This window comes from Enhydra lutris, unplaced genomic scaffold, assembly GCF_002288905.1.
Source record: "Enhydra lutris kenyoni isolate GAN:26980312 unplaced genomic scaffold, ASM228890v2 scaffoldscaffold35, whole genome shotgun sequence".
Classification (NCBI taxonomy): Eukaryota; Metazoa; Chordata; class Mammalia; order Carnivora; family Mustelidae; genus Enhydra; species Enhydra lutris.
The window spans coordinates 16826213-16842946 of NW_019154119.1; the positions used below are offsets into that span (position 1 = coordinate 16826213).

The 16734-nt window shown below is 48.5% G+C and overlaps 1 protein-coding gene across 1 annotated transcript in view; it reads left to right on the plus strand.

Annotated features, from left to right (window-relative positions):
* The first annotated feature begins 2554 nt into the window (after nucleotides 1–2554).
* LOC111154110 (membrane bound O-acyltransferase domain containing 2) overlaps nucleotides 2555–16734 on the plus strand; it is a 119616-nt gene continuing 105436 nt past the window's right edge. Inside the window, exon 1 of the mRNA XM_022513502.1 lies at nucleotides 2555–2629. Within this exon, the coding sequence (XP_022369210.1) occupies nucleotides 2555–2629 (75 nt within the window). The remainder of the gene's footprint in view (nucleotides 2630–16734) is intronic.

Genomic DNA, 16734 nt, shown 5'->3' on the forward strand with positions numbered 1-16734 from the left:
TCTGCTCTGCAGGGAGCCTGCTTCTTCCTCTTTCTCTCTGTCTGCCTCTCTGCCTACTCGTGATCTCTGTCTGTCAAATAAATAAATAAAATCTTTAAAAAAAAAAAAAAGGTTAAGTAGCCCAAAATTTTGCAGCTAATCAAAGGCAGACACAGCCAAAAACCTAGGTCTGACTCCAAAATCTAAGTATTAATATTACACTCTATTTTACCTATAGCTTTACAACTCTGACACAGCCAAGTTTTCCAGAGGGCTAAAATCCTCCCTATTGTACATACGTGGTCACCCCAAATAGAGGTGTATTGAATCCTATTAAGACAAAATTCAGTCTAAGGAAACTCCTCTTTGTAGACATTATTTGTTCTAGACCTGAGACTGTATCTCTGTGCTACTTTATTTAGGTTGCAATATGTTCCCAACACCCACCTTTTGAGTATTTTAAATGGTATTTTAATTTTTCCATCAGTTTGTATGCTCAGACACCTGTATGCTTTTGCTACGATTTCCCATAGTGGAGAAAAGGAAAAGAGTATTTTCTAACATTCCATTAATAGAGAGCTCCAGATTATTGGCACAATATATTTTAAGGAGCAGCCCATTGTATAGGTCTGTTCTCTAATTGATTACAGCTCCCATTGGAACACTACCCGAGGGAGAATGAAGGTCCTGGCATTTTGCTTTTTCCTTCTGTCCTTTAATCAGTTTGGTTGTTAGGATTAAGCCAACCTAACAACCAAAGAATGTCAGGCAGGAAGGGATCGAACCTATTAGTGCAACTGCTTCCTTTTCAGAGAGACGACTGAGGTGCAGGGGTTTTACAGAGGCGCATGTATTCCCATTTGTGCTGCCTTGTCATCCAGACTCTAGGTAGTAATCCAGCAAATGGAGCACCTACCAGCTGATGACAACGTCTGGACTGGGTTGAAGGGTGAAGAAGAAGAGGGCCTAGTGTTTAAGATAAACTTGAAAGTGGGTTACTTGGATCTCAGTCCTTTCTCTGCTATTTATTTATTAGCTGTGCTCTTTTGGGAACTTACACTGAACTTCTCTGTGACTCAGTCCGATTTGAGGGTGGTAATAGTTCTTATGTCCCACGGTTTGTTGGGAACATCGATACCTCTAAAGCATTCAAAATGGTGGTTTTGTTTTTGTTTTTGTTTTTTAAGATTTTTATTTATTTATTTGACAGAGAGAGAGAGATCACAAGTAGGCAGACAGGCAGGGGGTGGGGGAAGCAGGCTCCCCGCTGAGCCGAGAGCCTGATGCGGGGCTCGATCTCAGGACCCTGAGGTCATGACCTGCACACCGCAGGGTCTCCCCACAGGCAGAGGCTTAACCCAATGAACCACCCAGGCGACCCTCAAAGCTATGTTTAACCTGTAGTTGAACTCTGACCATTAGCTGTTTCTACCCCAAATTTCTGATTGTTAAATTGTTGCATTTTGCACTTTCCTGATACTTTCCTCTAGGAATTCTTTGGAAGTCTTCTAAACGAAGGTTGACACTTGCATTTTCAAGGAACTCAAATGGTTCACTTTGACGACACAGCCGTCCCATCACACACAGACCCGCAGGCGTACTGCAGGTGTGCGCAAACAGCACACCAGCCGGGACTGGGGGAGAAGGTGTCTGCGGGGTGTTTTTCAGACTCCCGTTCCTTCAGAGTCAGGTGGATCCTCAGTGACCCGCGGCTGGCCACCAAGAGCTGTTCAAGTGACAACAGTCACCCGCCCCTGGTCCAGCTGCACACCGCAGGGTCTCTCAGCCTGGAGAGCCCTGGGGACTTGGGGGCGACTGAGAGGCAAGCACGACAGGGAATGGCTTCAAGTTTGGGTTTCCCACAGACAAAGGGACATCTTATTCAGGTCAGTTTTTTTGGTTTGTGGCGCTCCTCCTCCCCAGCCTCCAGGCTTTGTCCCTAACTTCCCCCAGCGCTGGCTCGACGGCGACCCTCACGTCGCTCCTTTGTCTGGCCGCCACCCCGTTCCCCTTTGTTGTCCAGGATTCCCCCTAGAAAACGGTGGCTGTCCGCCGACTGCCGGGAAGGACGAAGATAGGAGTCACAGGGCGAAATCCCCACACCCGCACCGCGCAGAGCCGCCCGCGAACAGCCCTTCGCCGCAACAAGGCCGCCCCTCGGCCGCTCGCCGAGGCCTGAGATAGGGGTGGGGCGCGACGCGGCCGGCGCCCTCTGATTGGCTGCGGGCGTCGAGGCGCCGCGCCGCTATTGGGCGGCAGGGCTGTCTGGCGCGAGGGCGCGCGAGGTGGGGAGGGGGCGCTGGAAGCTGCTGGAAGTTAGGGGGCGGGGCGGAGCGGGCGCGGGCGCGGGCGCGGGCAGGGGCGCGGGCGCGCGGGAGCGGGCGGGGGCGCTGGGGGAGGGCTGAGCCGGTCACCGCCCCCGGCCCCTCCCTGGCCCCGCCCCGCGCCGCTCACACCGCGGGCGGCCAGGGGGCAGGCGCGCCGGCTGCATCCCCATCCTCGGCGTCGCCCGGCACGGCGCGCGGGCGAGCGGCGCGGGCGGCCGGAGCGCAGCAGGCGGAGCTCCAGGCCGGCCATGGCCACCACCAGCACCACGGGCTCCACCCTGCTGCAGCCCCTCAGCAACGCCGTGCAGCTGCCCATCGACCAGGTACCCGAGGCGGCCCTGCTGGCGTCGCGCCCTCGCCGCCCCCTCCCCGGCCGTGTGCCATCCGCGCGGGAGCCGGGACGCGGGGCACGGGCTGCGGTGGGGGCCGCCCCTTGAGAGGAGGGGGCGACCCGCCTGTTATTGTCCGCGAGCCTTCTCGCGCCGGCCGCCCCTCCCCGGCATGCCCACCCAGCCCCCATCCCGGCCGTGCCCGTGCCGCCCCGAGGCGGGGGTGGGGGCCTCCGGGCACCGACGTGCGCGCGTGCATGGCTGGCCCTGCTGCCCGCCACGGCGGCTCCCCGACCCTGGTCGTGCGTGCGCCGGGCACTGGGCGATCCCGAGTCCCGAAGCCACTTGCAGTGCGTGTGGGCACGGGTGTAGATGGGGTAGAACGGCAGTGCTTCGGCGAAGCCGGGGTGCCTGTGTCTTGCGCGCGTGGCACCGAATGCCCCACGGGGAAGCAGGATGGACGTACCTCGTGGAGAGTGCCCTGGACCCGCGAGCGTGGCGTGGGGGAGGCCGGCTTAGGGCGCTGCGACCTGCACCTCGGGACAGTTGGCGTTGAAGTGTGGCTTGTTGCACAGAGAGGCAACAGTTTGCGGGGAAGGCAGAGGTTAGGAAGAAAAGTCAAAGTGAGATAATAATCCCAGGGTTCCTAGCTGAGAAAGTTGCAACCTTGTAGTTGGAAGAAGACACCTTACCCCTCTCTCCCACCCCTCAAAAAACCATAAGACACTGTGTAGGGAAGGGGGGCGGTATTTAGATGAGGCCGGTTGAGTTTGTGTGAAAGGCCTTAGGATTGTTGAGAAATAAACAGTATTGTGATGGGGAAAGCAGCGCCATTTTTATTCAGAAAAAGTTTAGAAGTATTTTCTCCGAGTGACATTGAGGGTAGTTGTTGGGGAAGGAGGCGGTGGGAATAGGTAATTGCTCTAGCCCCAGGCTAGAGGTAATTAACTGAATTTTTGGCTTAGAATTATCTCAGGTGTGCTGGATCTGGGCGTGTTTGCACTTTACAAGGGATCCGGGTTCACTGTCCTTTCCTTGAGAGTGTGGCTGTCATTTGTTGTCATCGGGATATCATTTACGAGGCAGGATTCTTCTGTGTCAGGGCAGCAGGATGGGAAACCACTCTTGTGCCTGATATTAGGACAGTAACTTGCTTTGTCCTTTACTGGTTTTTGTTTTTTGTTTTTTTAAAGACTGAAGTGTGCCTGGATATGTAAGAAATTCTCCTTTCTGTTTGGATTGGAATCCCTTACTTCTATTTCAGTCATAATTTTTGATTCATGGTAAAATACCTATCCCCTACAGATCTTGAGCAACAGTTAGAACACATACTGGACTAATAAAGTACCAGGAGTGAAATTAATCATATACTGGAAGAAGGTCCTCTTCTGTTTATTAATAAACTAACTGATCAGAACGTAGGATTTTTTTGTTGTTGCTGTTTAATCTTCTCAGCCCTGTGGAGGATTCTCACTTTTCGAAACTGAACTACTCTATGACCTTTTAGTGTATTACACCCCCGACTTAAAAGTAGGTTGTTGCCAGGGAACCCGCAAATGCAAGATACAAATCTGTTTGAAAATTTTTTTGATGATGAGGAGCAAGGGAGATAGGTCTCAGACTTTTTTCTTTTTAGCTGAAGATTGTTGACATATAGTGTTGTTAGTTTCAGGTGTACAGCATAGTGATTGGACAATTCTGTGCATTACACAGTGCTCCCCAGATAAGTGTAGTTACCATCTGTCGCCATATGACTTTTCATTAATTTTAGGGAGCAGGTGTATTCTTTCTCTCTCTGCTCACCACGATGATTTTTTTCCACTATGCTAATACCTTTTAATTTATATAATGCTTATAACTTTTTAAAGTGATTTAGTATTAGTGAACTTGTATTCTTTCTCTCTCTGCTCACCACGATGATTTTTTTCCACTATGCTAATACCTTTTAATTTATATAATGCTTATAACTTTTTAAAGTGATTTAGTATTAGTGAACTCATGTAAACATCTCAGCAATCCAGAGCATGTTCTTTTCAGTACTGAAATAAACAGGAGTCTTGAGGGAAGGTGACAGGACTTGAAATTTTGACTTCTTTCTTATCTGTGGGTCTTGATTTGGTATCGTGGACAACCTTCATTCCCTTGGGACCGCTCTGAATTTTTGTGGCCATTTGTATTTTGAGTTGTTTCCTCTTCTCTAAGCAAATCTTAAGAATTTGGTTTAATAATCACACATGCCTTAACTTTTTATAGTGATAATAAACTATTTCTTTGAAGCACTGAAGAATTGACTTTTTTGCCGAGAAAAACTTGCGACAACTAAAAAGTCATGTTGTAAATTGGTTGCATAAAGAGTCATTCAATCATTATTTTAAAATTGAGCACAATAGAAATAAATTTTTGTAACATATAAATAATTGAGTCCAAGTTGAGAGGAAGCCTAAGAATTACTTGTAATCAAATAGTGTGATTCAACAGGAAAAAGACAAATCAGGAAATGAAAAGTGTAAAAATATAACTTGTTAGTATGTTAATTTGGTATGTGCTAATTAACAGTGTTTTGAAAATTTAGGAAATTATAAGGGCAGTGGTTGAATGTCAGAGGAAGAAAAGGACCTTAGGGCCAGAGAAATCGTTTCACTCTCTTGTAAGAGTGAGTGTAGAATTCATGAAACAACAGAGATCCTGGTCTGTATGGAATTTACAAATGTACATTGTGGGCTGTCAGTTAAGAGAGAAAGGAGACATGTTTTGCAGTAAGACCAGACGAGGGAGAGGAGCGGAAGATTCTGCCTTAGACTCCTGGGTTGGTTAATCCTGAGCATTGCAGAGTGACCTTGAGGTAACCATAGTACTTGTTCAGTATGCCTTAAGTTTAAATAAAAATATTAACTCCAAATATGGAGCGAGGGTAAATGATGCCTTAAGCATCTGATGTTTCCCCTTTCTAGGCTGTGCATTCCAGGGGACTTTATTTCTAGGTTGTGTCATGGAGGGGGCAGATGGAGAGAGGTTTGGAGGAGGATCTGGACGGAGGGAGAGTGGTCCCAAGACAAGGGCCAAACGCACTGTGGAGAAGCCATCAGATGTCACTGAATGTAATCATACTCTTTCTTAGCTGCTGTGTGGTGAATTCTTTAAAGACCCCAAAGTGAGAATAATTATGTTTCCCAGATCAACCTAGTTTTTAGAGTGTTTTTTTTTTTTAATCTTATCGTATCATAAGTTCTAATACATCTGATTGACCTAACTCTCTGAGTTACCAGACTGAGGCTGCTCTGCCGTCCTCTTCTCCTCCTTCACTTTACTCTGTCTTTCCCTTTTACCATTTTCTGTCCTTACTGCCCATGATGCTGGGTGATAGCGTAGAGATACTATGAAACTGGAGTACGTTTCCCCAGCGACAGGGTATCCGTGTTGGCATTCTTGGCAGCCAGTCCTGTTTGGGGACAGGGTCATTGTGTTGGAGATGATGGACGGAGCTGTTTGGGCGGGGAGAGAGGGCAAGAGGGAGACTCAAGGAATTTTGAAAGGTTTGGAGGAGGGAGAAAAAGGTGGGTGGGGGAAGGAGGCTGACCTACTGTAGCTAATCGATTACCACAAAGTCAGGTAATAATTACCGTGGGTAACACCTTACAGTGTACAGACCTGTAGGATTTCCCTGAGCTTCGCAATGCCTTGGATAGTCCGATGAGATTCAAGGTCTGATACAGTTCAGCCATATGCACATATATTATGTCTATGGTATCTGTGTTATGGTATTAACCATTTGAATCAAAGGTCAATTTATTAAACACGTGGCAAATCATTTTTGTACATTGCTCTTGTAGATCTGGGTTGCCCGTGTATTTTGTGGGGAGAGAACGAGATAAAGAACTTCACAGACACTGAAGTGCTGTTGGTGATGGTTGGAATAGGGAAAACCGTGCGTGTCTGTAAGAGAGAAAGAAGTGTGGATGGAGGTTTATTAAATCCTGGTTCCATTTTTGGTCAGTTTGTCGATTGACCTTTTAAGTATATCCAGTTCCCCACCCCCCATGATGTAGGCATCCAGTGAAGTAATACGTTTGGGAAAGGCGCATTTTAAGACATTAGCTTATTTGATCCTCCTACAGGTCTGTGCAGTAACGAACCCCATTTTACAGATGAAGAAGTAAGTGGAGTTTTCAGTATTAGGCCTTTTTCGGAATATGAGTTTTAGGGGGAAAAAGGTGAGTAGCAACAGAACAAGTAGATCAAGGCTTAATTTTATTTTAAAGCCGCCATTTGAATGCTTTAGGTTTAGGACATAAATATTTAACTCATTTGTCTGTCCTGTCTACTTTTACACCCATAATGAGCATCAGTCTTCATCATGAGAACCCAGAAAATACTGAGACAATCTGCTGTGGAAGATTCCTTTTAATAAGGAAGGCATATGGAACGCGGAATCTTGAGTCTGTATTTTAGGCCCTGTCAGTTAACTAATTTTAGATATGTCACTTTACATAAATGAGTTTCCTTCTGTGTAAAATGTGTGTTGTGCTTCGTTTTAAAATTCCATGATTCTTTGTTTGTTTCATTAACTGACGAAGCTGCCCCAAATTCTTTCTGGACCAAGTTTATAAATAAGAACTTAAGGGAGGAAAATGGACTAATAAATTTTGAAGAAGTTTTCAACAGGAAGAATTGAAACGGCCTCTGTGTTTCATCTGAGGCAGCTAAGCAAAATAACCACATGCCCCAAACATTGCAGTTAACATTGGTTTCCCCAAATTCTGTCCCTCTATCTATAGGAAGTAGTAGTGTGGTGCGGTGGTGGGAAAGGCATGGCCGGGTCTGCAGCCGGACTCGGCCGGCCCCGGGCTCTTTGGCAAATTACTGTGTTTTTCTTTAAGCCCCAGTCTCCTCATCTGTAAAATAAATGATAAGTAACACCTACTTGTAGATTATTGTGAGGATTAAAACACATGATCTGTTTGAGGCGCCCGGCTCCTGATACATGTCTGACACACCTTTCTTCCCCACAGATTGTGAAGTGTATGTAAGTCAACATCTGTGCCTGTGTATTCCGGTTTTAAGCTTTGGGACTTCCTTTTTAGGAAGGCAAGTATGAGGTGGAGGTTCAGTCCTATGCCCACACAGTGATTAAATTAGGATTAAAATCTAGTTTTGAATTTGGAGTCAGAAGTGGTTTTTCTGCTTCTTCACAGCTTCAGGAGGTCTTTGTCCCCCTCTTTCGAGCTCCCTGTGTGGGCGCTGCCTTGATAGGTACAGATAACCCTCGTCTTTGTTGAGTGTGGTCTGTCAGGGCTGACTTTCCAGGGAAATAATCAAAACAACTCACATACACACAGCTTTTGCCCGCAGTCTGCTAACAGGTGGGATTCCATAATGATGGAATTTGACAAGATTTTTAAAAAAATAAAACAAGCCAAAAAATAAATAAATAAAACAAGCCATAAACACAGTCCTCAGCAGAGTGATCATTGAATGATTTTATGAGTGACTTGGTTGAAGCCTAAAGTCATGCTTTGGTCCATCCGTGGGGTGTGAAAAGGTGGGGGCCAGCTGATGCGTGAAGAGATAGAATCAGGATTCAGGAGATCTGAACAGTTCGGCCCTAATGACAGGTCCCTTCTTCTTCCTGGGCTTACCCAAATCCTAAAGCATTCTTCCAGCTCCGCGTCCAGTACACCTCGCATATAAATCTTTTTCTAAATCCCATCTGAAGTGACTGATTTCTTACTTGAACCACAAAAGCATTTTGGATCTCATACTCTTCTGGCCTTTATTCCGCTTTGTGTTCTGTGTGTCAGTCCGGGCTCTGGTGGCAGCCGGATTGAACTGGGTAACCAAGGAGACCTTCAGAACTATTTACTAAGATAAGGGCAGGTGTAGGGAAATGAGCACCGAATAGTGCATTCCCCGGTACCGGTGTCACTGGGCGTCACTGGGCGTAGGAAGACAAGGAGAGGGAAGGAGCAGAACCTCAAGGGGGGGGTCCTAGGGGCTGTTCCCAGAAGTGCTGTGGCCTCCCCCGCTGAACTTAAGGGAGGAGCCTGGGAGGTGAATCCGCTGTGCCCCTCCCAGCCTCGTGTCCTGCTGGTGTCTCCTTCAGAAGGCACTTGATGCTTTGGGGACATGGAGTTAAGGTGGGGGATGGGTCCGGAGGGCATTCAAATACCCACAACAGTGTGATTACGAATAAGCATTTTGCAGCATCACTCATTTCTCTACCTGCTGTATACAAATAAAAGCCCTGTCAGTCTCCTCAGCGCACAGCCTCCTTCTGTCTCTTCTCAGTCATACATTTTGAAAGAAGAGTTGATTCTTGCTGTTTCCATTTTCACTCGGACAACCATTGTAATCTGGCTTCCGCCTCCACCGCTCACGGCCGAATCCGACGGCGAACTTGACGACACGCCCTCATCGGGTACTTCCCGGGCTGACACTCCTCACAGCTCCCGGCCTGCGCGGTGCTGTCTGTGCCTTTTCAGGCGTGGTCCTGAGATCGCTTGTATCAAAAATCACTTGGGTTTGTTGTTAAAAAATACAGATTCTCGGCGTCTACCCAGAGCCTCCTGGACGAGGGCCAGGGAACCGGTGTTTCCGAGCGGGCGCCTCCTCACTCCCTACTTCCGGCCGCCGTCAGCGTCCGAGGGCTTTTCAAGGGTCTCCACGCGACTGAAAGGCTATAAAAATGTGATGTTATTTAAACATTGTATGTAATCGGGGGCGCCTGAGTGGCTCAGTGGGTTGGGCCTCTGCCTTCCGCTTGGGTCATGGTCTCGGGGTCCTAGGATCGAGTCCCGCATCGGGCTTTCTGCTGGGCGGGGAGCCTGCTTCCGCCCCTCTCTCTCTCTCTCTCTCTCTCTGCCTGCTCCTCTGCCTGCTTCTCTGCCTACTTCTGATCTCTCTCTCTGTCAAATAAAAATAAATAAATAAATAAATAAATCTTAAAAAAAATTTAAATCTTTAAACATTGTATGTAATCGTTCGCCGGTAACCTCTGAAATGTAGTGCTGTGTGATGGTGCCGTTGACCATATGGTCACAGGATTTGGGAAAATTAAATTCATGGTGTCCTCCAGGCGGTCGGGCTCGGAAACGGACCAGTCTTGTTGAGTTGTGTCCGCGTCTCCCTTCGACCCCGTCCTTTATCGCTGGTGACTCTCGTGTAGACCGTCAGGGGTCAGAACGTGGGGTCCTTCCTGAAGGGGAGGGGTGAGGGGCGCTGCTCCTTTGAGAACGTGGGCCCCCGAAGCAGAGGCCTGGTACGTCTTCCGCGCGGCTGCTCGCTCTTTCTCACTGTTCGGGGACCCCCCCGCCCCCCCGGATTGGGGCCGCAAGAGGCCAAAGGCCCGGCGACAAGTGGTGGTGGAGCTGGGGTCGGATCCTGCTCCGCCGCCCAGCAGGACTGTGCCTTCACTCGGCGGAGCCTCCCTGAAACATTTCCGTCCTGTTACCCCCCCCCACCCCAAGTCCGGAGTCTGCTCGTTCCCCGGCCAAAGCCTCCTGCCCCCGCCCCCCCTCCCCAACCCTCCGCCCTCGGACCGGTCTCTCCTCGGAAGGAGTTCGTGGGCACATGCTGGGGCCTTTCCCCTTTCCTCCGGCCACTTCTCACACGTGAGTACCTTCCAGCTCCAGGAGGCAGCGGCTGGAGGATCCGCCTTCGGTTCCGGGCGATGTGGCCGCCCCTGGACGAGGCCTCCCTGGCCCTGCCTCACGCCCCCTCCTGCCTTGGCCGCCCTGACCGCAGCCCCTTCGAATGAGTTACTGTGTTTGCTTATCTCACACCTCTCCCGGCTGGGCTCTCAGGTGCCTGAGCACCGCGGCCTCCTCTGACACTGGCTTGTGTCTCCCACGCTCAGGACCAGTGCTGGCGTAGACTGTCCTTGGAGTTGGTGGGACTCCCGTGGGGAAGAGCCGGGACGGGCACCACGGTCATCGCTTCTGGGCGATGTGGTCCCACCATCCCCTGATTTCTTGCAAGCGGCGGCGGCCTGGTCTGTAAGATGCGGCCACAGGTGGGCTGTGCCCTGTGGGGTGTGGTTGGCATCTCGGAGGCTCACTGTGCACACAGGGGACGCTCAGTGGGGGGGGCAGCTGGGAAATCAGCGATGGCCCTTCACTGGATGGGGCCCTTCCTTGTCTTTGCAGCCCAGCTGGCTAGGAGCGCCCCATATTGGGTTCAGGTCCCCCCCCATGACTTGGTCTCTGCCAGTGGGTCCCTATTGTGCGTGTTAGTGGCCGCGTAGGCCTGAGCGTCCCGGACCTGCTTTGCAAGGCTCACTGAAGCCCGCACGGCAGGTGCATCCCTTAGAAGCCAGCTGCACCGCCCTTTTGGCTGACTCTTCTTCACGAGGGTTACTTACCAGGCGACTGGTAAAGCATTGGAGAATTTTGGAGGACTGTGATGATTGTTCAAAAGGAAATGAAGATAACCATGAGAGGTACCAGTATTCTCAGCTAAAAGATTACAGTGTCTGGTGGTAAGGGGTGATTAGGGGTGATTGAAAAGAGAAGCTTTATCAGCATTGTTATCAAGAGATTCAGAATAAAGAAGCCTTCAGAGTGCATAATTGTCTTTATTCAGGAAGAACAAAGGCCTGCGGCTTTTGGTGCCACGCCCTCTCCCATTTCAGTCGGGCCCTTCCAGAAGGGCTCCTTTGCGAGGATGTCTCCCCCATGGGATCCTCTGAGTCAGCCAGTGGCCTTGTGGGGTGTGGAACTTGGGGGACTCCCCAGCTGCCAGCCAGATGGACCTCACTGTTCTGTGAAAGCTGGGGCCTCTGACCAGCTCGCCTTGCTCCTATCTAGGCACTGGACAAAAATGTAACATACTTTCTGTTTTAATCCATAATCCCACAGAAACTTTCTTAGTTTTTAGAGGATTTCTGGGCCAAAGTAGGTGTTTATGGAAGGTCAGACTTACAGATAATATATAATTTTAGATATATTAAAGTTACTCAGTTACATACATGTATATTAAAATAAAATAAATAGCTCTCTGCTTATATAAACAAATTCTAAATCCTTTTCTTTTTAACAGTTTTTTAAAGAAGATCTTATTTGTTCATTTGGGAGAGGGGTAGTGAGAGCACAAGTGGGAGGAGGGGCAGAGGCTGAGGGAGAAGCAGACCCTCCCACTGAGCAGAGCTGGAGGCAGGGCTTGATCCCAGGACCCTGGGATCATGACCTCAGCTGAAGGCAGACCCTTAACCGACTGAGACACCTAGGCCACCCCCCCCATCCTTTTCTTTTTGAAACTAAATTATATGTAGATTTATACACATGAAAGATATTTAGGTGATACCTTGTTTTTTTTTTTTTTTTTCCTTTTTAAAACTTATTTTACTTAAATTCAGTTAGTTAGGGTATAGTGTGTCATTAGTTTCAGACAGACCCATGTTAAAACTGAATGGAAAAACTGCCTTTTTGCGAAACCATTGTCTAGTGGGTGCCCAGCGGTGATTGAACTGAATGCATCTGATTTAACAATATTACATTTCAAAGACAAATGTAAAGACCTGCAATGAAGTTCTAGAAATTCATCGTATAAAAGCAGAATTGCCCGAGAGACCAGCATTAAACTTTGAGTAAACCTTGGGAGTTTTTGTTTATTGGAAGGTGCCCTCTAGCTGACCAGGTCCTAGGTCAGGGGAATTAGTAGTGCCAACATAAAATCCAGATTCAGATGTCTAGAGGGCACCAGGCAAGGAATGTGAATGAACGTCTGTCTGTGTTGATGCGGCCCTTTTACGAGGCGTGGACAGCATGGCCATCTGGAAAGCCTATGCCCACTCTGAAAGGAAAGCCCTCACTCCCTTTTGCTGATGGTTACCAAAGTTGGTTTTCAAGGGAAACTGGAATGCTAGATTTCTGTGAATTTTTAAAAAAAATTTTTCTGAAATAGCCTTAAGTTTTCTTTTTTTTTGTGCTCCAACAACACACGTAGGCCAGATTTAGTTTACTGGCCGTTAAGAAGTAGGTAGCAGTTTCTGTGAGAGTGGACAGTGGTCAGTCCACTCTGAAGTTTATTGCCCTGGCACAAGAGTAGACCGGATGATAACTATCGCCGGCCCTCAGGCTGGAGGGGGCTGGAGAACTCTGTCGCGTAGTAGTTGGAAGGAGTGCTTCTTAGATTTCATCAGTTGGCAATTTCATCCTTAAATTGGCCAACAGAATTTCAAATTAAGTTTTCCCCAAACTAGTTCTCTCCCTTGGGAGTGGGTCACATCTTGGAAATAATCTTGAACATCAATATCCCTTTATTTTTTATTTTTTTGAAGATTTTATCCATTTATTTGAGAGAGAAAGATGGGGGGGGCAGAGACAGGAAGAAAGAACCGAAGCCGACTCTGCACTGAGCGTGGAGCCCAGCGTGGGGTTCCGTCCCACCGCCGTGAGGCTGCGACCTGAAGGGAAACCAAGGGTCTGACGCCCAACCGACTCCGCCACCCAGGTGCCCTAGAAAGTTAATATCCCTTTAGAGAGGGAAGGTTGGAATCTCACACAACTATCATTTCATTCTTTTTGCAGATCCAGTTTTACAGTGATTAATTGATCTAAGTTGTCCAGGCTGTTTAATGGGGTGTGACATTAAAAAAAGCATCTAGCTAATAGAGAATAATATTTGAAAAGGTCTTGATTGCTTTACAAGCCCCTACCAGTTTTTCAGTTTCTTTGGCGTGTGCATTGAGTTTTGGCCAGAGTATTTTGTCTTGTGATAACTGTTCAGGCTTTGGAGTTTAAGTTTAATCTACAGTTGCTGCACTGTGAGTCTTAGCATGCCTTTTCTAATACAAGACTGGCACAGCTGTTCATGTTAGCTGCTTACCAAGAATAGAAATGACGAAGACTGGGTGTCTGAGTAGAGCCGAGAAGGTGAAGGTGGAGGGCACGGTGGAGCTTCCCTTGCTGGTCCTGCCTGTGTTTGGAGATAGTTAAGGGGTCCTTAGTCTAAGACCATAATCTTGCTATGAGCTGGTTTCTGTACTTGTCCTAGAGCATCAGACTAGTGTGTCTTTTCCTTTTGTTCTTGTAAAATATTGTTAAATCCCAGAGTAAAGGAAAGTTGGTGTATTTGGCATCACAAAATTGAGCTTCAGCCTTCCATTGGGTTTGAATAGAAATTCTGATAAGCTCGTCACAACTGAAAGGGAATTTTGGGTATTGTCAAACTGTATATTTGTTACAATTTTAATATGGTTTGGAAGGATTCCATTCTAAAGTGGTTTCTTTTTTTAAAGTACAGGAAATATAAATTAATGGAGAAATACGCTGTTCTAAGAAGGTTTTTGGCACTGACTCAGAGTTTACCACACAGGACTATAAAGTCATTTATAAAGTAACTTCGGTAGCCAACACTTGAGTAGATTTAAAAAAAAAATCCTCAGAATATTAAAGACAAAAGGATGTTGGGACCACTTCAGCAAAGACAAAATAAATTGGAACAGAGCCCAAGACTGGTTCTGGATTGTTTTGCTTTTTGTATTGATTTTATTGAAAGCAAGGGCCTCTGGAAAATAATGAAAATGTTAAACTACATTTCCTTATTTCGTCCGTAATTCTAGATCAGGTAAATGTAGGATACTGAAGGTTTAGTTCTTGTGAAATGAAGATCGCCCTGTAGGTCAGTGTGCCTTGGCTCAGTTGGTGACATGGATTTTAGCACGATCAGCCATCCCTGTGTTGGACAGCCAGCCATGTGCAACAGGGAGAGGCACAGCAAGGGAAAGCCAAATGTGTTGTGTATTACCGTAAGTCCTGTCCCGGGGACGTGGACTGCGACCGAAATCCAGAGCCTTCTCTGAATCCGGGAATCAAATAAACTAGGTAGGAGTTGTGTAGAAGACAAACCTTGACAAACTGGTATCCTTTGAGAATGATACGGAAATGTATAAATTATAGGGTTGTAGTCTGCAGTGAATGTTGGTACTTTTGGGATTTAAAAAAAAAAGATTTTATTTATTTATTTGACAGAGAGAGTGAGAGAGGGAACACAAGCAGGGGGAGTGGGAGAGGGAGAAGCAGGCTCCCCATTGAGCAGGGAGCCCCATGTGGGGCTCAATCCCAGGACCCTGGGATCATGACTTGAGCCAAAGGCAGACGCTTAGCAACTGAGCTCCCAGGTGCCCTGGGCCTTTTTTTTTTTGAGAGAAAAGAAAGCAAGAGAGAGCATGAGTGGGAGGTGGGGAGAGGGAGAAGCCGACTCCCCACCGAGCAGAGAACCTGATGTGGATCTTGATATGGGGCTCCATCCCAGGACTCTGGGATCATGACCTGAGCCAAAGGCAGATGCTTAATCGACTGAGCCACCCAGGCACCCCGACTTTTAGAACATTTTTTAAAAAAGGAAAGTTGCTGGGGTGCATGGGTGGCTTAGTTGGTTAAGTGTTTGCCTTCGGCTCAGGTCATGATCTCAGGGTCCTGGGATCGAGCCCTGCATTTGGGCTCTCCGCTCAGCGGGGAGCCTGCTTCCTCCTCTATTTCTCCCTCTGTGCATGCGCTCTTTCTCTTAAATAAATAAAATATTTAAAAAAAACAAAAGGGAAGTTACTGGTTATGGTATCACTTTAACCAGTGACTGGTTATGGTATCACTCCTGGTGTAAGGAGTCACCATTTTGGTAGTGAAGCTAGGTAGGGGTAAATAGATATCATGGTTTACTGAGTGTGTAATATAGGCCAGGGGTTTATCAGGTCCCGGGTGTGAAGATGGGTAAGAAGCGGTTCTGGCTCTTGAGCTCCTCGTGCAGCAGGAGGAGAAGGACACGTGTTTACAGCACACGGGGTCAGAGGAGAGATGTTGGGATTAGTCTGGGTAAGGCTGCTACAACGGAGAATCCCAGCAGTAAGCCAGTGACTTAAAGATAAGTCATAGTCCTGATGTCATAGTGTCTGCACAAACGGTCGAGGCTGGAGGATGGTGACGCGCCTGGTCCTGTGGACGCCTGCCCTCCTCTCAACACGGTGTTCTTCCACCTGGGCTTACTGTCAGCTGGCTGGGGCTGGCTTGGTTACGGCAGTGGTCCTTAAGCTTGGGGTGGCCTCAGGGGCCCCTGCTGCCCTGGCTGGAACACAGACTGCTGGGCCCTGGGAACAGGGTTTCTCATTCACTAGGGCCTGATGATTTTATTTGCAAGAGTAGTGAGTTCACAGGTGAGGTCACTGCCACTGCCCTGGCGACTGTACTTGGAGAACTTGGAGGGCTCCAGGGGAGAGAACCCATGTGGTCACAGCTGTGGGCCAAAAGTGGCACATATGTACCACTGTGACTCACATTCCTCTTGTAGAGCTTTGTCACGTGGCTACAGGTCATGGCTGGGGTGTGGGGCTGGAGGCTGCTCATCTGTCTCCCTGAGCAGCCACATCCAGAGACAGTTCTGTGACTGTGGAAGAGCCAAGCAGGGTCCATCAGCTTCTGGAATCATCTAGGGAAAAGCAGCTGTCACTCGGGTTCACATTGGTCAGGCCGGGTAATGCTCGAGACAGAATCTTGGAGGATGAGTTTTCCTGGCATCCCAGAGAGACTGTGCAGCATGCAGTGGAGGAAACTGTTCTCGAAGGAAAGCAGGGCAGGCTCCGTCCTGCAAACACTGACTGCTGGCCACGCTGCACGTGGGGCCTCGTCCTGCAGAGTGAGAGGACGCGGGCAGGGTCCCAGTGTGTCACTGGCTCACAAGCCAGCATGCTTCGTTTAAGATTCCAGTGGTTAAGATCATAGGTGCCGGAGTCAGCTTGGGTTCAGGCTGTGGTTCTGCCACGGGTGTCACAAGCCACGTGAGTCACTTGAGCCTCGCTTTATCTGTTCCACAGAGCAAGCCCTCCGGGAGCGAAGGCCGCCGTGGCGCCTTTGGTGAGCATGGCTCTCGGGAAAGGCGCCCTGCCCTGGGACGTGTCCGGCAGGTGGCCGTCTGGCTTCTCCTTGAGCCCTCTCTGATGGAGAGCTTGCTCCCTCTGTTCGGGCAGTCCGTTCCATTCCGGGATGGCGGCAGCTGTGACGGAGCTTGCCATCCTGGGGCCCATAAACTTTCTGAAAAAATCCAGAAATGCTCGGTTTAAGCCCATTTCTTCATGGTCACCTGTTGGGTCATCGGAGCGTTCCATTCTTTCT